Here is a 14,904-nt window from a genome sequence, read left to right on the forward strand (position 1 = left end):
TTTTTCATGTTGTAAGGAAGCGTAACTCTCCAAAAGTTGATTCTGTTCATCTGGATGCTTTCAGTAGGAGAAACGTGTCGTCATCATCAGGTGACGTCTTCAGTCTCAGCTGACTGCAGGTTTCCCCAATGGTATAAACAGCACATTTACATAATGACTGAAACCACTGAATGGGCTGGGAGGTCAGTTCATCATAATTATGCAAATTCTCATGACCATTGATCAACAACCACTGATCAAGACCTGTTTGTAAGGTTGGGGAAACCTGCAGTCTGCAGTAACACTGTGTGTCACTGTGTGTTACTGTAACAAAGTTCTCAGAGTGACAGGTTGAAAACAGACGAGCTGGATTCTTCTGTTTGATTTCTTTTATTACATTGAATAAAACATCGGAGTTGTCAACTGCAGCTCTTCTATTATAGCAGCAACATATGTGAATGAAATCAGGTTATTCTGCCAGGCAATAAATAATCTGCTTCTTTGGATGATGTCAAAGCTGCAGCATTAACATTTATTTTACACAACCTATAAACACACACAGACAAGTGTGAGCTGTATATGTATTTGTGTGTTTAGGTGATACTTTGCCTATAAAAATACAACAGTAGTTTGTAAGATAAATGTAAAAGTAAAAAAAAGTAAAATATGAAGAACATTAAGAATTTGCAACGAGTCGATCATCGTCACAGGATGCTGTTTTTAAATGTGGCTGGATGCAGCTCACTGCTATCAGTTTCCCAGCATCAGCGTAACCTCCCAACACAACTCAGTCTGTGGACGCTCACACGCAGGTGAGTGCGGGTGGGGGGGCTATATTAAAGGCAAAGACTACAAAAGTCACAGTACAAGAAAATATATGAAGCTATAAAGTACGACTAGGCACACACATGCCAACTGTTCAGCTACACGGGATACTTTGTACAAACGATACATCTGAAGAGATAGTGAGGAGGTCTGTAGCACCTTAAGGAGCTTTAGAAGTGTGTTAGCAGCTTGATCCAATACCAAAATATATTGCAGTGTTTTTTCATAACATTCAATAAAGTTCACTGGTACCATTGAAGCTTATAAAGAAGTTTGAATTGGTCTGTGCCTCTCATTGAAGAGCATCTCCTGCCTCAGCACGTGCCAGGACCACGCACACACATGCATGCGTGCACACACACACACGCTAAAATACTTGTAATCAGCTTTGATCCACTGTTATTGCTTCTCTGTACCTGGAATCTGTCGTACAGTCCATAAGAGTTTTACATCACATAGTTGCAGCTTTCAGACAGAGACCACGAGGAAATCAAGTAATGTACCACACCGAGGTGTAAAAATGACAGAAGAGGACACACTCATGGAGTTATTGGACACATCTTATTTTTGGAACATCTAAACACTCTGTGACACAGTGATATTGTTAAGTAGCTTCGTTTCAGCTTCACCACGGTACACTCTGACGTAAAGCAGCGTACGAACGGTCAAAGGAGACAATTAAGTCAAAGCTGCAAAGCAAGAGGCCTCAATGAGAAACACAGAGCAATTGTGCAAGTAAAGCAAAAATGACACTTTATAGGAAAAACACTGTCAAAAATTGTACCTGCAAAAATAAAACATTTATATTGTATTTACATGTTATTGTTCTCTAAAAGAGCTAAATATAGAATCTATACATTTGTAATAAAAGACTCGATGCTGCAGGAAATAAACGCATCCCATTTACAAAAAGTGCTAATAAAAAAGAGCGGCTTGCTAACATCTCTTGTAAAACCACAAACATTCACAAGATCCAAAGAGCAAACTTCCATAAAGGTTGGGAACATTCAGAACTCAGCTCCACGTTTCACACGACCTACAGAAATATGGTTTCCACTGGTGTTCATCTCTGCTCACTCACAAAGGAGACGGGCACTTTCTGTCATTATTCTCAGAATTCTGGAGCTCAAAGAAGAACAGTGAGGTAAATTATAACACTATTGGGTTATACGGGCATCAGGCGAGTCACCACACGTGTGTGGAAATGCTAACCTATGTGGTGGAAGGGAAGTGACGACTCAATTTCTGTGAAATTCACATTTTCTGTAGAGTGCGCAGCCCAGTAGCTCTTCAAAGGGATCAGGTGTCCAGACAGGTTCACTGGATGAAATGAGATTTGTTTATGGCTGTCAGCCCCCTGCAGGCAGGGCATGCACACAGCTACACGGAGTCAAACCATACAAGAACGTGCTGACGCTATCGCACTAAATCCCATCTATTCACCTTCAGGGCAGGTGTGGCTGACGCTCGTGGAAGTGGTGAAAGCAACAAACATGAAGCAGACTTGTCTGTGCTGTCACTGCTTGATACCAGAGTTTAAAAAAGACTCCAACCAAACGAAAAACAATTCATATCCAGCTACAAGAAATATGAAACCACATATTTATACCTTCTCATTTACAACAGAAGCCACAGTGCTGAGCATGAACCATCGTTACTGACCTTGGAAACAGCAGTTTAAACAAGACTCAACGCTTGTTTAGTAGATTCTGTGTGGGAACACTTTCCCATCTGTCAGTTTGCTGTGGCCCATCAACCAAACTTTGGTGACAGAGTAACATACGAGCTAATACAGTTTGGATATGTCAATTTAGTCCAGGGCACAAATACACAGGCATTACTCAAATACATACATTTCCCCCCATTAATCAGAAACATGTCCATGAAGAAGAAATCTTCATTCAAATGAAAAAACCTCAGAGAAACTCAAAAGCACGTCAAAGTGACGAACCCTAACCCCACAGCGTTTCTCTGTCTACACATCACCACTCTAACTGGAACCAGTACGCCATGGGGTGTACGGTGCTTCCTTCATACTGGACACAAACATGGAGCGCACTGCCAGCTATGTTCCACGCCATCAATGCATTCATGCAGATGGAGAGAAAATGTGTTCGTGAACATCTTTGAATCGACTCCATACTCAGTTATGTACAAAACTCAGAAATCCAACCGAGAGCATCGTCTTTGGGACTTCACGTCCAGGAAATGAAGATGACGCTTCGGCCTGTATGTCTGCAGCCAGCAGATCTACAGTTTCAGTCACACTTGAATGATTCCTGAATGAAATCAAGAATTACAGATGAATACGCCCGGCCACTTAGGTCTGCCAGCAGCACGAGTTCATGTTGTCACGTAGTTACTGTGTGGACTACAGTCCGACACCGTGATGCTTCAAAGTGTGACTACAAGCTGGCACAAGGTGAGCTCTTATCCATTTGTCAAGATCTTTAACCTCCTAAGACCCGAACTCTTCCACGGCAGCATTTTTAATTTCTCTTTGATATTTGATTGGGACCCAATGAATGTAAAAACAAAGAATTACCAGATTTTTTTTTTCCTTATTCTTGTTTTTAAGAAAAATAAGAGCCACACATGAGGATATTCGTTTAACATTTTGATAGAACAGTAGCAGCATAATGTCCTCGTAAAAGGATATCAGGCCCTTGTAGAGCAAAATTGAGTATTTTGGTCTAAATAACCCAAAATGTGACGTCCACATATGTGGACGCAGGTCCTAGGAGGTTAAGCATCTTTCACTCCAAAGGTCAAGAGAACCAACAGCTAACATGGACGACGATGCATCAGCGGTGTCTGATTTTTATGACTGGAACACTTGTTGTTCAGCTGAGATCTGATGCTATCCTGAACCATGTCACGAGAACCAGCCGATTTAGGCACCTGGAGCTGAGGCAGAGTGGAGCTCCCACTCACTGCCTGCTGCTTCTGACCGAGCATCAGCCACATCAGCCCGCTCTGTGAGAAGTCATCCTTTTGATCAAAGAATTTAAAGAAACCACATTTCAATAAAAAAACCATTCAAAATCGTTATAATTAAAGATCCAAAAACACTCCATGTATTAACATCTACCAATTTGACTTTCTTTGTCCAGGATTTGAGGTTTCTACATAAATGAAAAGCACTGTGTGGATGAACTGTGACGATCTGTGAGCTGTGAATCCTTTCATTTGAACGATCATACAGGAGCAGAACTGTTTCAGTCTAACATGCTGCACACAGGTTTTCACCTCAGAGGCAGGTTTTAGGACTAAATGTCAAAGAAGTGGTTTCATCTGTAAAGACCAATTAAGCACTGCAGTAAGAGGTTTCCTTATAAACAGGATTTCAGTTATTTTCACACACTGTCACACAGCTACGTCTCCCGGGAAGTTGTTTTAGTGCTCAGATCTTCATAGATGTAGTCAGCAGAGACTAATGTACGACTAGTGTCTGACCATCAAACTGATCTATTTGTCAGCTGTAGTTGATGCTGGGTTTGCACAACACTGAAACGTTCCCTTCAAGTCACACTTCACAACTTAAGAAAATGCTCAACAGCCTTTTTAAAAATGGAACGACAGCCAGGATGTGACAAAGTAACCAGTAAAAACCAAAAAGCCTTCATGTCACAGTTGTGTTTAGCTCTTTGTTCAGAGATCACAAAGCCTGTTTGCTTGGTTAACATTTTAAATGACTGAATTGGACCTTATTATTCGTAAGATATGAACGTCAGTCAAAGGGAAAAACATTAGAAGTGATGCCTGCAGTTTGATGGTTCATCAATGGTAACATTTGAAACTCCCAGCATTTCTGTGTTGAATACCCAACATGTGGTCTGATCTCTCTGTATGTCATGATCATCAATCAGTCATGTTGTAGGGCTTAACATGTTCACCTACACATGAAACTGGTTTGAGACTGGGAGAAACCCAGTCTCTGGTGGTCCAACCTTGCACAGTGGCCGTCCCAGATAAATGTGGGTGCAGTGTGACATTAGTGCCAAATGAAACATGTGGGTCCATCTGCTGTGGCAGCCCCTGAAAGAAGCAAGCAGCTGAAAATACTTTATGACACATTATCACAGTTTAGGGCCGTTTTGCCTCCTCAGGTCTTAGATACCAGATACCGAGGAAACATGGGTCACTTAAACTTCACAGCCTAGAGTCAGGTTAGTCTGTGCAAAAGACAACAGGAACTACAGTAGCAACTGAAGGGACAGCGGCAGCATCCAGGAAGCTCCACTGGGGTCCCACTGTCACTATGACCAATTGTGAAACTATTTTTCTACCACTCAATAGTCTGTTTTTGAGCCCAACTCAGCAGCACAGACCCTGACAGAGAGGGTGGGCGACACGTGGATGGGACTGTGTCACTGTTGGTCATTTTCTGATAACACTTTCTGGTGTTACTGGACTGTCAGTGTGGAAACTGTGATCAGACCACAGATTACAGGTAACCAATGCAGAAACTCTGGTAAGTCCACAGGCCCGACTTCCAAACACTGAGCAGGTTATGAGGGTTCATTCCCAGTTATTCTAGATGCGCCTACAGAGCTTCGTAGCAGTGACGTGATGAGTGAAGCTGACTGATGATGAATTTGGTGTCAGTAGAACAGCTGATAACACTTACGATGCAAAGAAACTGATGGATGTGCTTTCAGCAGCCAGAGGCACGCTGGCTAATTTACTCTGAAACTGTGAGAAAGAAATGTTTGCTTTAAAAAGAAGAAGGAGGTACTGCTGTGAACTGCAGGCAACACTGAATGATACAGTTAATGGAAACTTTGGTGGACAACTGTAATACTGCTGCTCAGTAACTTTGTGTATAATAGTGTGAATGAACCACCACTTTAATGGATCCATCAACAACATGTTTGTACTGTTCTGTCAACTTCCTGTCTGAGCTCTGCGAGCAAACTGTGCTCCAGTAAGACTGCACATGCTTCCCACCTTCCAATAGTAAGCTCAGGAGCAGTTGGAACTACAGACAGTATAAAAGGTGGACACGATGTGACAGAGGGGCAGGTCTGACAGTGAAGCCACGCGTTCATTGGCTAACAACTTGTGAATCACACGTCTTTAGCCAATGAGCTTATCACAGATAATCCTTTTAAACACAATACTGTCATTTTTTAATTCAATGCAAGCTGGAATGAGTAACTGAGCATATAAAACCCAGCAGGAAGTCTTTACAGATGTCACGTGACAGAGATTCAGGGTCTCCACGTCTATAGGACCAGAACACAGTTACAGTTTATTTCTATGGCACCTGTCAGGACAAACATCACACAGTGATGCCAGATCATAGAAACAGAAGTTCACCAAACACAAAGCTAGTTTTTTGAAAGAGAGCAGAGATCAAGAGCTCAGAGGACGTTACTGCAAACACAGCTCTCACCATCTGTTGGTCATTTAAGATGCAGGTTTAAGGCACTTCTGCACTGGCTTCAGGTTTCAGACCTGGAGTCCATGTTTTATCCTGCCTATGGCTGAAACTGGGCAATCCCACACGCTGAGCACATGGTCTTACTACTGACAGTGCAAATGTATGACACAGTAAAGCACCTGGCTGCTCACTCGAGTACAGTCAAAAAAGAAAAGTTCAGTTCTACTTTAATTAGAAATAAACGACCCATCATGGCTCCCAAAAACCTCCTGTTATACTTTGGCTCCTAAACAGAAACCCTCAAAACTACGGATGCTCTTTAAATCTTATCACATATAACGATCTTTGAAGACCAGAAATCCAAAGTGCTATATGAAGAACTGTAAGCATGTATAACAAAGTCAATCAAGTGTCTGAGTCGTAACACTTATCCATGTGAATCATCTCAGTGTCAGCTCTGTTCATGCTGTTATGCAAAGCAGCCCTTTAATGTTTGCATCAAGCTTATTAATGAGCTACAGAGAGAATGGTTTGAGTCTGAGCACGGCTGCTTCACGTGGTAACCAGCATGCATCTGAAGTCTCAGGATTTTATTCATTTCTTTTTTAAACTGCCCGAGGCAAAAAAAACAAGACTCTAAAAGAGAATAACTTACATTTGGCCCAAAACAAACCCTCATCATCAGACAGCTGACCTGGCTGTGTGGTGCGAGTGTGCTGCTGTCAGTGCTGTGTCTCCTGTCAGGTTAGTGTCTGCTGGTATCATGAATGGACAGATGTGCCAATTTCTTCAGTCACTTGCATCTTGTATGGCGTTTAATATGGGCATGCAGCTCTACATGTGTGTCAGTGTTTGTGAGTGGCATGTGCCGGATGTACTGGGGTCACTGAAAAGCTTGGTGGAAGCGGGGCAGTGTGGTTGGAGTGCTCAGGTTGGATATGAAGGAGGAGGAGAGCCCCTGAAGTGGACTCTCAGCAGCCTCTGAGCCCGTGGCAGCCTGAGAGGGCAGCTGAACTAGAGATGCAGGCTCTTCATTGGGTAGAAAAGTGACACCCTGCCCCCCACTGCCCCCTACCTGATTGTACGGAGGCCCGTTGAGCGGCAGGAAGTTGAAAAGCTGTGAAAAATCCATTAGAGAGGAAGATAAGGCCAAAGAGTCACCTGCAGGTGCTGCTACTGATGTGGACATTTTGGACAGGGACATCTCCTCATTGGCTTCCTCCAGCACACCCACTTCAGGAACCAACTCAAGTTTGGAGGAGGAGAGTTGGGCTTCTTGGGCTTCAGAGGCAGAGGATGGCATACTGCTCTGCAGCTCCATCAGGTAGGTCTCCAGGTCTCCCTTAAGATTCTGCTCCCGCTCCTGTGAGGACACGGCGTATGAGGTAAAGTTGGAGCCCAGTGGGTACTTTAAAGAAAAGGGATGTGTGGGACTGGAGAAGGGCTCGGTGTCGAGGACGGGGCCTGTGTACACGTTCAGCTGGTGCAGTCTTGGCGTCAGCATTCCCGGGAGCTCCCCCTTTACGCTCCCAGACGCCAAGTCGTAGACGACGGGCTCCAGCGAATCGCCTGGCTCAGTTTTAACCCTCAGCAGTTCCCGAGCGTGGCTCTTTTTCATGTGACGCGTCAGATGGTCCTTCCTTCCAAAACGCTGGGCGCAGTACTGACAGAGGAAGTCTTTGCGTCCGGTGTGCACTACCATGTGCCGTCGCACGTCTTTACGGGTGTAAAACCGCCGCTCGCAATGCTCGCAACGATGTTTTTTCTCCTTGGTCCCACCGGAGGACTTGCCAGCATGTGTTTTGAGGTGTTCCAGAAGAACCCCAGTGCTGGGGAATGGCTGCAGGCACACTTGGCAGGTGAGGTCTCCACTGTTGGCAGCATGGAGGGCAAGGTGGCGTTTGAAACCCAGCTTCGTGTTGTAGCTCTTGCCACACTCTTGACAAGTGAATGCCTCCTTGTGTGGATCGTGAGTATGTAGGTGATTCTTTAAGTGATCCTTACGGTGGAACATTTTCTCACAGTATGAACACTTGTGGTTTTTTTCTGGCGAGTGAGTTGCCATATGCCTTGGAACACAGACACATTCTATGAGCACTCACAATTGTTGCAATCATGTTTAAAGTAGGCATGCTTTACACATAAACACAACAAACTAGAATTCAACACATCAATCTGACCACTACACAACATTACGTTACCAAAAGTGCAAAGAGAAAGCAACATGTTGCAGCCTGTTATGTACTGCTGCTTGTCTGTACCGTAGCAGCTTGTATTTGGAGACGAAAGCCTTGGTGCATTCAGGGTGGGAGCAGCGGTAGGGTCTTTCTCCTGTGTGAGAGTATGAGTGCACCTTCAACTTCTCCAGACTGTTGAAAGCCTTCTGACACTCCTGACAAGGGAAATTCTTCTTCAGCTTGCCTTCTGCTCTCTTGCGCCTCCCCAGAGGTACTGCAAGCTTGGCTTTGTCCAGGACTTGGTCACGGTGGCCCTGGGTTCCCGTGGCCATGGCACCCTAAGGCTGACCAGCTACATGGACCGATGCACGGCGCCGGACTAGTACTGATGTGATTATTCTGTCCAGTTTTATGTGTTCAGCACTGCCTGGACACAGGGGTCTGTGAGAGAGGGAGAGAAAGGGCAGAAATATCGTCAGAGCTTCGGTATAGGACAAGGCTGTAACACGGCAGGAGCGCCAATAACGACCTGCAGTGAAAATACATCAACATAGAAACGGGATAACTCCTGCAAATGATGTCAAACTGGTGACTAATAAGCACAACACACTCATCCTGCAAAATACTGGTGAAAGATGCACCCAGCTCTCACCCTATGGCAGCTGGAATAGACTCCAGGCCCCAGGAACCCTCAACTGGATAATTGGACCCTCTTCCTGTCCCCCGAATCAGAAACCATGACCAGTTTAGATTGGTAGCCCCTTCTGAACTGAAAACATGGGTGCAAATTGAATTTCTTTTGGATTTGCGCGAAAGTCTTACATACCGTCTCAAATGTATACAATGGACTACTCGTGATAATTGGCTCATTTAAAATAAGTGGTTTCCATGTCCAAACCGTACTTTTATGTATAGTGCAAATATTTTCACTAAGGTTGAGGTAGATGTTAGGGAAAGCCATCCCAGAAGCTGAGTGTTGGCCCACTTTAGCTATTCTAAAAGAAATTCTGATGAGCCAATCGTCTCCAAGCTGCTGGTTTGAGGTGAAGCTGAAATTTGTCTTTATTATTCCATCGTATGAGCTCAGTGTTCTTGGGTCTGAAAGCCTTACTTCTCCAAACATACGTCATCGTCGCGGCCAAATACCCCATTTGGCTTGTCCATATGGGGAACTGGAAATTTCAACTCGGGCTGAAGACGGTGATTTTGGAGCACAAGCTTCTTTTTTGTTGCCATGGAGTTCCATCAGTTTCCAGTTCATGGCAGGTTTGGTGGTTGGTGGTTCCTGTGTTCTTCCTGAACTTCCCAACCAATTTCCTCTCATCTTAAAGTGATAGTTGGGGTCTTCTTCCAGACGACATACAGAATAATTTGTACTGATATAATATTGTTAGAATGGTGAAGATTTAGGAATATGCAGCTGTTTAGATATGGCTCCGAGAGACCTTCCCAACACGTGTAATTCTTCTCCTTAGATGTTGACTGAGCTCCTTGGACAGTACTGGTCAGTCGAGTCCTTTATGCTGGCAAAGGGACACGACCTGTCACTCCATCACTAACATCAAGTTCTGGGCCTGATGGGTTCTGTCGACCCATCAGCAGGGATGCAAATCCAAAACAAATTCAAACGTGTGCACTCAGTTCTTGCTTGTTAAAGCCATCAAAGATGTGTGCTGTACAATCATGTCTTTGTAAGTGCACAGAAACCTCTGACCACAAAATCATTTATTTAAATATTTTTGTAGGTCATGTAGAAAAGAACCACCCCAGTGGGCAGCCCTTTCATTGGCCACAGTGGCACCAGATGGCTGAGCTGTGATCAATAATTTAACTATAATTAGATCTAATAATTGTTTTATTTGGGAAAAAACAACCAGTGGACCTGAAGCCTGGCAAAGTGGAAAACTGTCTCATGGTTTGACTCATCTGTATTTTTAATTCTTTTGTGTCCTACGGGCTAAAGAGGAGTCAGACCATTGGTCTTTTTAACTAGTGCAGAGTTTAGCAGTCATGATGTGAAGGGGAATTAGTGACATGGCAAGAGAAACTTTCATACACGTCTTTTTCAGGGAAAGCTTTGTTTGTTATACCAAGATAATCGAACTGAACCGTCTGTCAGACTTGTCTCCCTGCAGTCCAGGTATTTAAATCATATCAACAGCGTCTGAAGCGAGCAGCAGCTGAAATCCTACGTTAGACAAAAATGGGCCAACATTTCGATTTAATCACAGGTGATGTAACACACAGGGAACATGGTCTTATCCAACCTTACAGAAATATATATAGACCGATCTAATAATGCTAATAACGTGACACACATGCATGTGTACTTTGTCATTTAAAAGAATGTAACATAAAACAAAGATGTGGTTATTTTAGTTTATTTGCTTACATTTCTTTAAACAGAGAAAGGTCTTATTTCTGTGTGCAGGGTCCACCAGCTAAGCCCTGTACATGAAGCTGTCCTGCTGCTGATGCGGTGAGGTGCACTGAATCCTTCAGGATCAGTAGCTAACACCGACAGCCCTTCTCTTTCTAATTACACAATCTCACACAGCATTACTTTCCCCAGTTAACCAACTTGCTGGAATCTACAAAAAAGAAATAAAATCTCCTTAGTGTGAAATCTTTAACTGTGTATTTCAAACTATTAAAAATAAAAACTATTCTGTTGGACATTCTATTCAAATTCTATTCTAAATTAGTTTTCAAACACAGACAAATCGTTCCACAGACGATGCCATCTCTCATCTCCTCCACACATCACTCACTCACTTGGACACTAGAAGGGGGAATTATGTTAAAATGCTCTTCATAGACTACAGCTCTGCATTTAACACCATAATTCCCTCCACACTCACCACCAAGCTGGAGCATCTGGGACTCAGCTCATCTATGTGTCAGTGGATCTCCAACTTCCTAACTGGCAGACCACAGGCAGTAAGGATGGGCGGACATGTCTCAGCCTCCACCACTCTCAGCACTGGAGCCCCCCAGGGGTGTGTTCTGAGCCCCCTGCTGTACTCTTTGTACACATATGACTGTGTGGCCACTACCAGCTCCACCACCATCATCAAGTTTGCTGACGACACCGTTGTGGTGGGCCTGATCTCTGATAACAACGAGACGGCCTACCTGAAGGAGATTAGGAATCTGGAGAACTGGTGCCAGAGGAACAACCTCCTTCTAAACGTCAGTAAGACAAAGGAGCTGATAGTGGACTTCAGCACTAAGCAGGAGAGGAACTACCAGACCCCCGTCATCAACGAGTGCCCAGTGGAGAGAGTGGACAGCTTCAAATACCTCGGAGTTCACATCACGCAGGACCTGTCATGGTCCTGTCACATCAACACCGTGGTGAAAAAGGCCCGTCAGCGTCTCTACCACCTCAGACGCTTGAGAGACTTCCAACTGCCCTCCAAGGTGCTCAGGAACTTTTACTCGTGCACCATAGAGAGCATCCTGGCGGGAAACATCTTAACCTGGTTCGGGAACAGCACCATGCAGGACAGACGAGCTCTACAGAGGGTTGTGCGGTCAGCTGAGCGCACCATCCGCTCCGAGCTCCCTGACCTGCACTCAATCTACAGCAGGCGGTGCTGGACCAAGGCCAGGAAGATGGTGAAGGACCTCAGCCATCCCAACAACAGACTGTTCTCTCTGCTGAGGTCAGGAAAGCGATTCCGCTCCCTGAAGACCAACACAGAGAGACTGAGGAGGAGCTTCTTCCCGCAGGCGATACGGTCTCTCAATCACACCACCACACAGTCCTGACCCACACATATGGTTCTTACACACACACTGGACTTTCTGGACTTTGGTTTTGCACAACACTGGTCACTATATTCTTCATTTCCGGTTAATACTTGTACAGCTGCTGTTATTGTGTATATATTTATTTATATTTAGATTTCTTCATACATTCTTATATAGTTCTATATTGTGTATTTTGTTGTACAGTTATTTTATTTTCAACTTTAATTTATATATTTTATCTTATTCTCCCAGTTAAATTTACCCTTCATTCTAATTTGTGTTGTACAGTTATTTCATTTTTAACCTTAATTTATATTTTATTCCTTCCTAGTTAAATTTACCCTTTTTAATTTTTCATATTTATTTCCTATCTTATTCATAGCCTTTTCCTTTTTTGTTTTCTTTAGGTCACGAGCAGTTGTCCAAGCATTTCACTGCATATCGTACTGTGTATGACTGTGTACGTGACAAATAAAATTTGAATTTGAATTTGACAAAGAGAAGAGTTGTTCAGTGCACACAAACAGATCACATCTTGCATTTTCATCCATTTTTGACCAAAGAAAAAATACAATTATTTTATGTCAAATTAAATGTTGCCTGATCTGCAAAGTAGTTCACGCAGCACCATGAAACCTTGACAATAAAAACACTGATGAATAAAGACACTGCATCACTCCTTGCACCGGATGATGGTTTGGGGCTGATACCTCTATAATTAAACACATTTAGAATTTCATTTAACTTATGAGCTGAAAACATTCACTAAATGATTCCACATAACTACACAGTACATGCTCGGTTATTTTGGAATAATTAAGAATTAGCAGAAGAACTTTTAATGTTTACAAAAAAAACAAAAACCATAAGAAAACATCAAAAAAGGGGAAAAAAAGGACATTTTTTATGTATAACTGTTTATTTTAGAGAAGTTACAAATGTATCTACTTAGTATCAGTATTCTTTAGCAACATGATTAATTGTTACTACGGTCACTACTTGTGCCTGTTTGGTAAAACTTTGAAGCATTGATTCATGTTTTAGTGAAAGTGTGGATAGATTCTTCTGTGCACAGTGTGCTTGAGTGTTCTGAAAGGTGCTTTCAAATAAAATGTATTATTGTCATCATTATTATTCTTCTTCTTTAAGCAGCTCTTTGCTTTAATCTCTGAAGGTCTGAATGAATTTATACTCTTGGAATAATCTTTATTCTTCGAAGCAAAAGGAAACTAAATGTGTCTCATTCCAACAAAGAACTCTTCATCTGTAAAAGAAAAACAAATGAAATCGTTTCCGTCTGATCAGAAAGAATAAAGCGCTTTAAACTTGGTGAATTGTACAGAAACAAGCAGAAAGTTACTTTTTGGCTGATTTAGGATCCGGTTATACCCGCATTTAAATTCTCAGAATTTCCCTAAACTTTGATCAGTTCCTAATGTGATGAAGCGGGTTGGACAGCTGTGTCTCTGCAGTCTCTTTAAGCAGCACATCGGAACTACGGGCGGGTTCAAAGCAAGCGTCGCAGAAGCGTTCACGCAGACTCCGCTTTAATGTATGTGAGACAGGTACAGACAGACTGGCTGCTGATTGGACAGCACCGAACAAGTCTGTGGAAGCTTCACGTTTAAGGCACCGTAGCCTGACATATGACCGGCTGTGCACGGCGGAACAGCGACAGGCACACATTTCATTAACAGCCCACGAAGTGTGAACCTGCCACACAAATCACACCGAGCCACGGTAACTTTAAAGACACTATGCTGGGTCGCTCGGCGCTGCCGCATTAGTTCTCCCTCCATTTTCTACTTTATCGACAAGAAACGGAGCCGCTTGTTTCGGGACGCGAGCTTCTGTGTCACACTGATCAATAGCGCGGAGGGGAAACGCCATACAGTACACGGCCGCAGACAAAATGTCAGTGCGGCCGCTGCGGGTTTGCGAGGAGATGCTTGAACCGACACGAATGTTGACACTGCGTGCGCTAAAGTCAAGTCCGCGCGGAGGAAAATGAACATTATTCCTCAGCGCGCCTGTTCGTGACGGGGCTCACGGCACTGCCATTGTTATTATATTAGAAAAATAAACCAAGTGTTCAACTTTCCTCAAGTATCCTTCACACCACCGCTTCGTGGGATCTTTAATATTCGTGAACACGCACCGTCACACTAATATCAGCAGTGACACCGCTGATTTGACATTTCTCAGTCCTTGTGCCCTGCCTTCGTTTTCTCTGTGGTCCAAAGCTGGGTACTGATTAACACTAACTTTTCCCCCAGCTCACCCCGCTCATAATTTAAATAACCCCGATATTTTAATTGAAGAACTGAGTAACCGTTTCCTTATTTTGCACCAGACTTACCCCGGACGCTTTATCATCCTTTCTGTTGAGTTTTTCTTCACTTTCAACTATTTTCCGAATTTTTAATAATTTTTTTCTCATATTTTTTGCGAGACGCGGCGGGCCTGAAAATTGTTTGCTTTCTCCTCTTTCGAGCAGCCATTGTGTATGCGCTGCGATGCAACCGAACTTGGAGTTAGTCACACCCATTTAAAGTTCCGACAAGGCGCTTTTTGATTTGTGAAAGGCGCTGTCGTTTTCACTTTAGTGTCGCTCACATTGTCTGTAAATAAAACTCAAAAACTGGACTCGCCGTTAATCCCCGAAACTTCTTTTCGCCCCTGTTTTGCAAGGATACGAAACCTAACAGTTAGGGTCGGAATCCTATTGGCTCGCTGGATTATCTTTCTACGTTGCAGGTTTTTACAGCGTCTATTGGCTCA

General features: G+C 43.5%; 1 protein-coding gene across 1 annotated transcript; it reads right to left on the reverse strand.

The window, feature by feature from the left end:
* Nucleotides 1-356: 356 nt before the first annotated feature.
* On the reverse strand, nucleotides 357-14,848 carry plag1 (pleiomorphic adenoma gene 1). Its single transcript, XM_085286122.1, has 3 exons — nucleotides 14,483-14,848; nucleotides 8,452-8,808; nucleotides 357-8,259 (listed from the first exon to the last, which is right to left on the reverse strand). Exons 2-3 carry the CDS (start codon nucleotides 8,697-8,699, stop codon nucleotides 7,074-7,076), a joined length of 1,434 nt encoding a protein of 477 aa, XP_085142248.1. The 5' UTR covers nucleotides 8,700-8,808; nucleotides 14,483-14,848; the 3' UTR covers nucleotides 357-7,073.
* Nucleotides 14,849-14,904: the final 56 nt, after the last annotated feature.

This window comes from Mchenga conophoros, linkage group LG9 (assembly GCF_057382185.1).
Source record: "Mchenga conophoros isolate Kocher_MC1m ecotype Shallow Benthic linkage group LG9, M_conophoros_male_GT1.1, whole genome shotgun sequence".
Lineage (NCBI taxonomy): Eukaryota > Metazoa > Chordata > Actinopteri > Cichliformes > Cichlidae > Mchenga > Mchenga conophoros.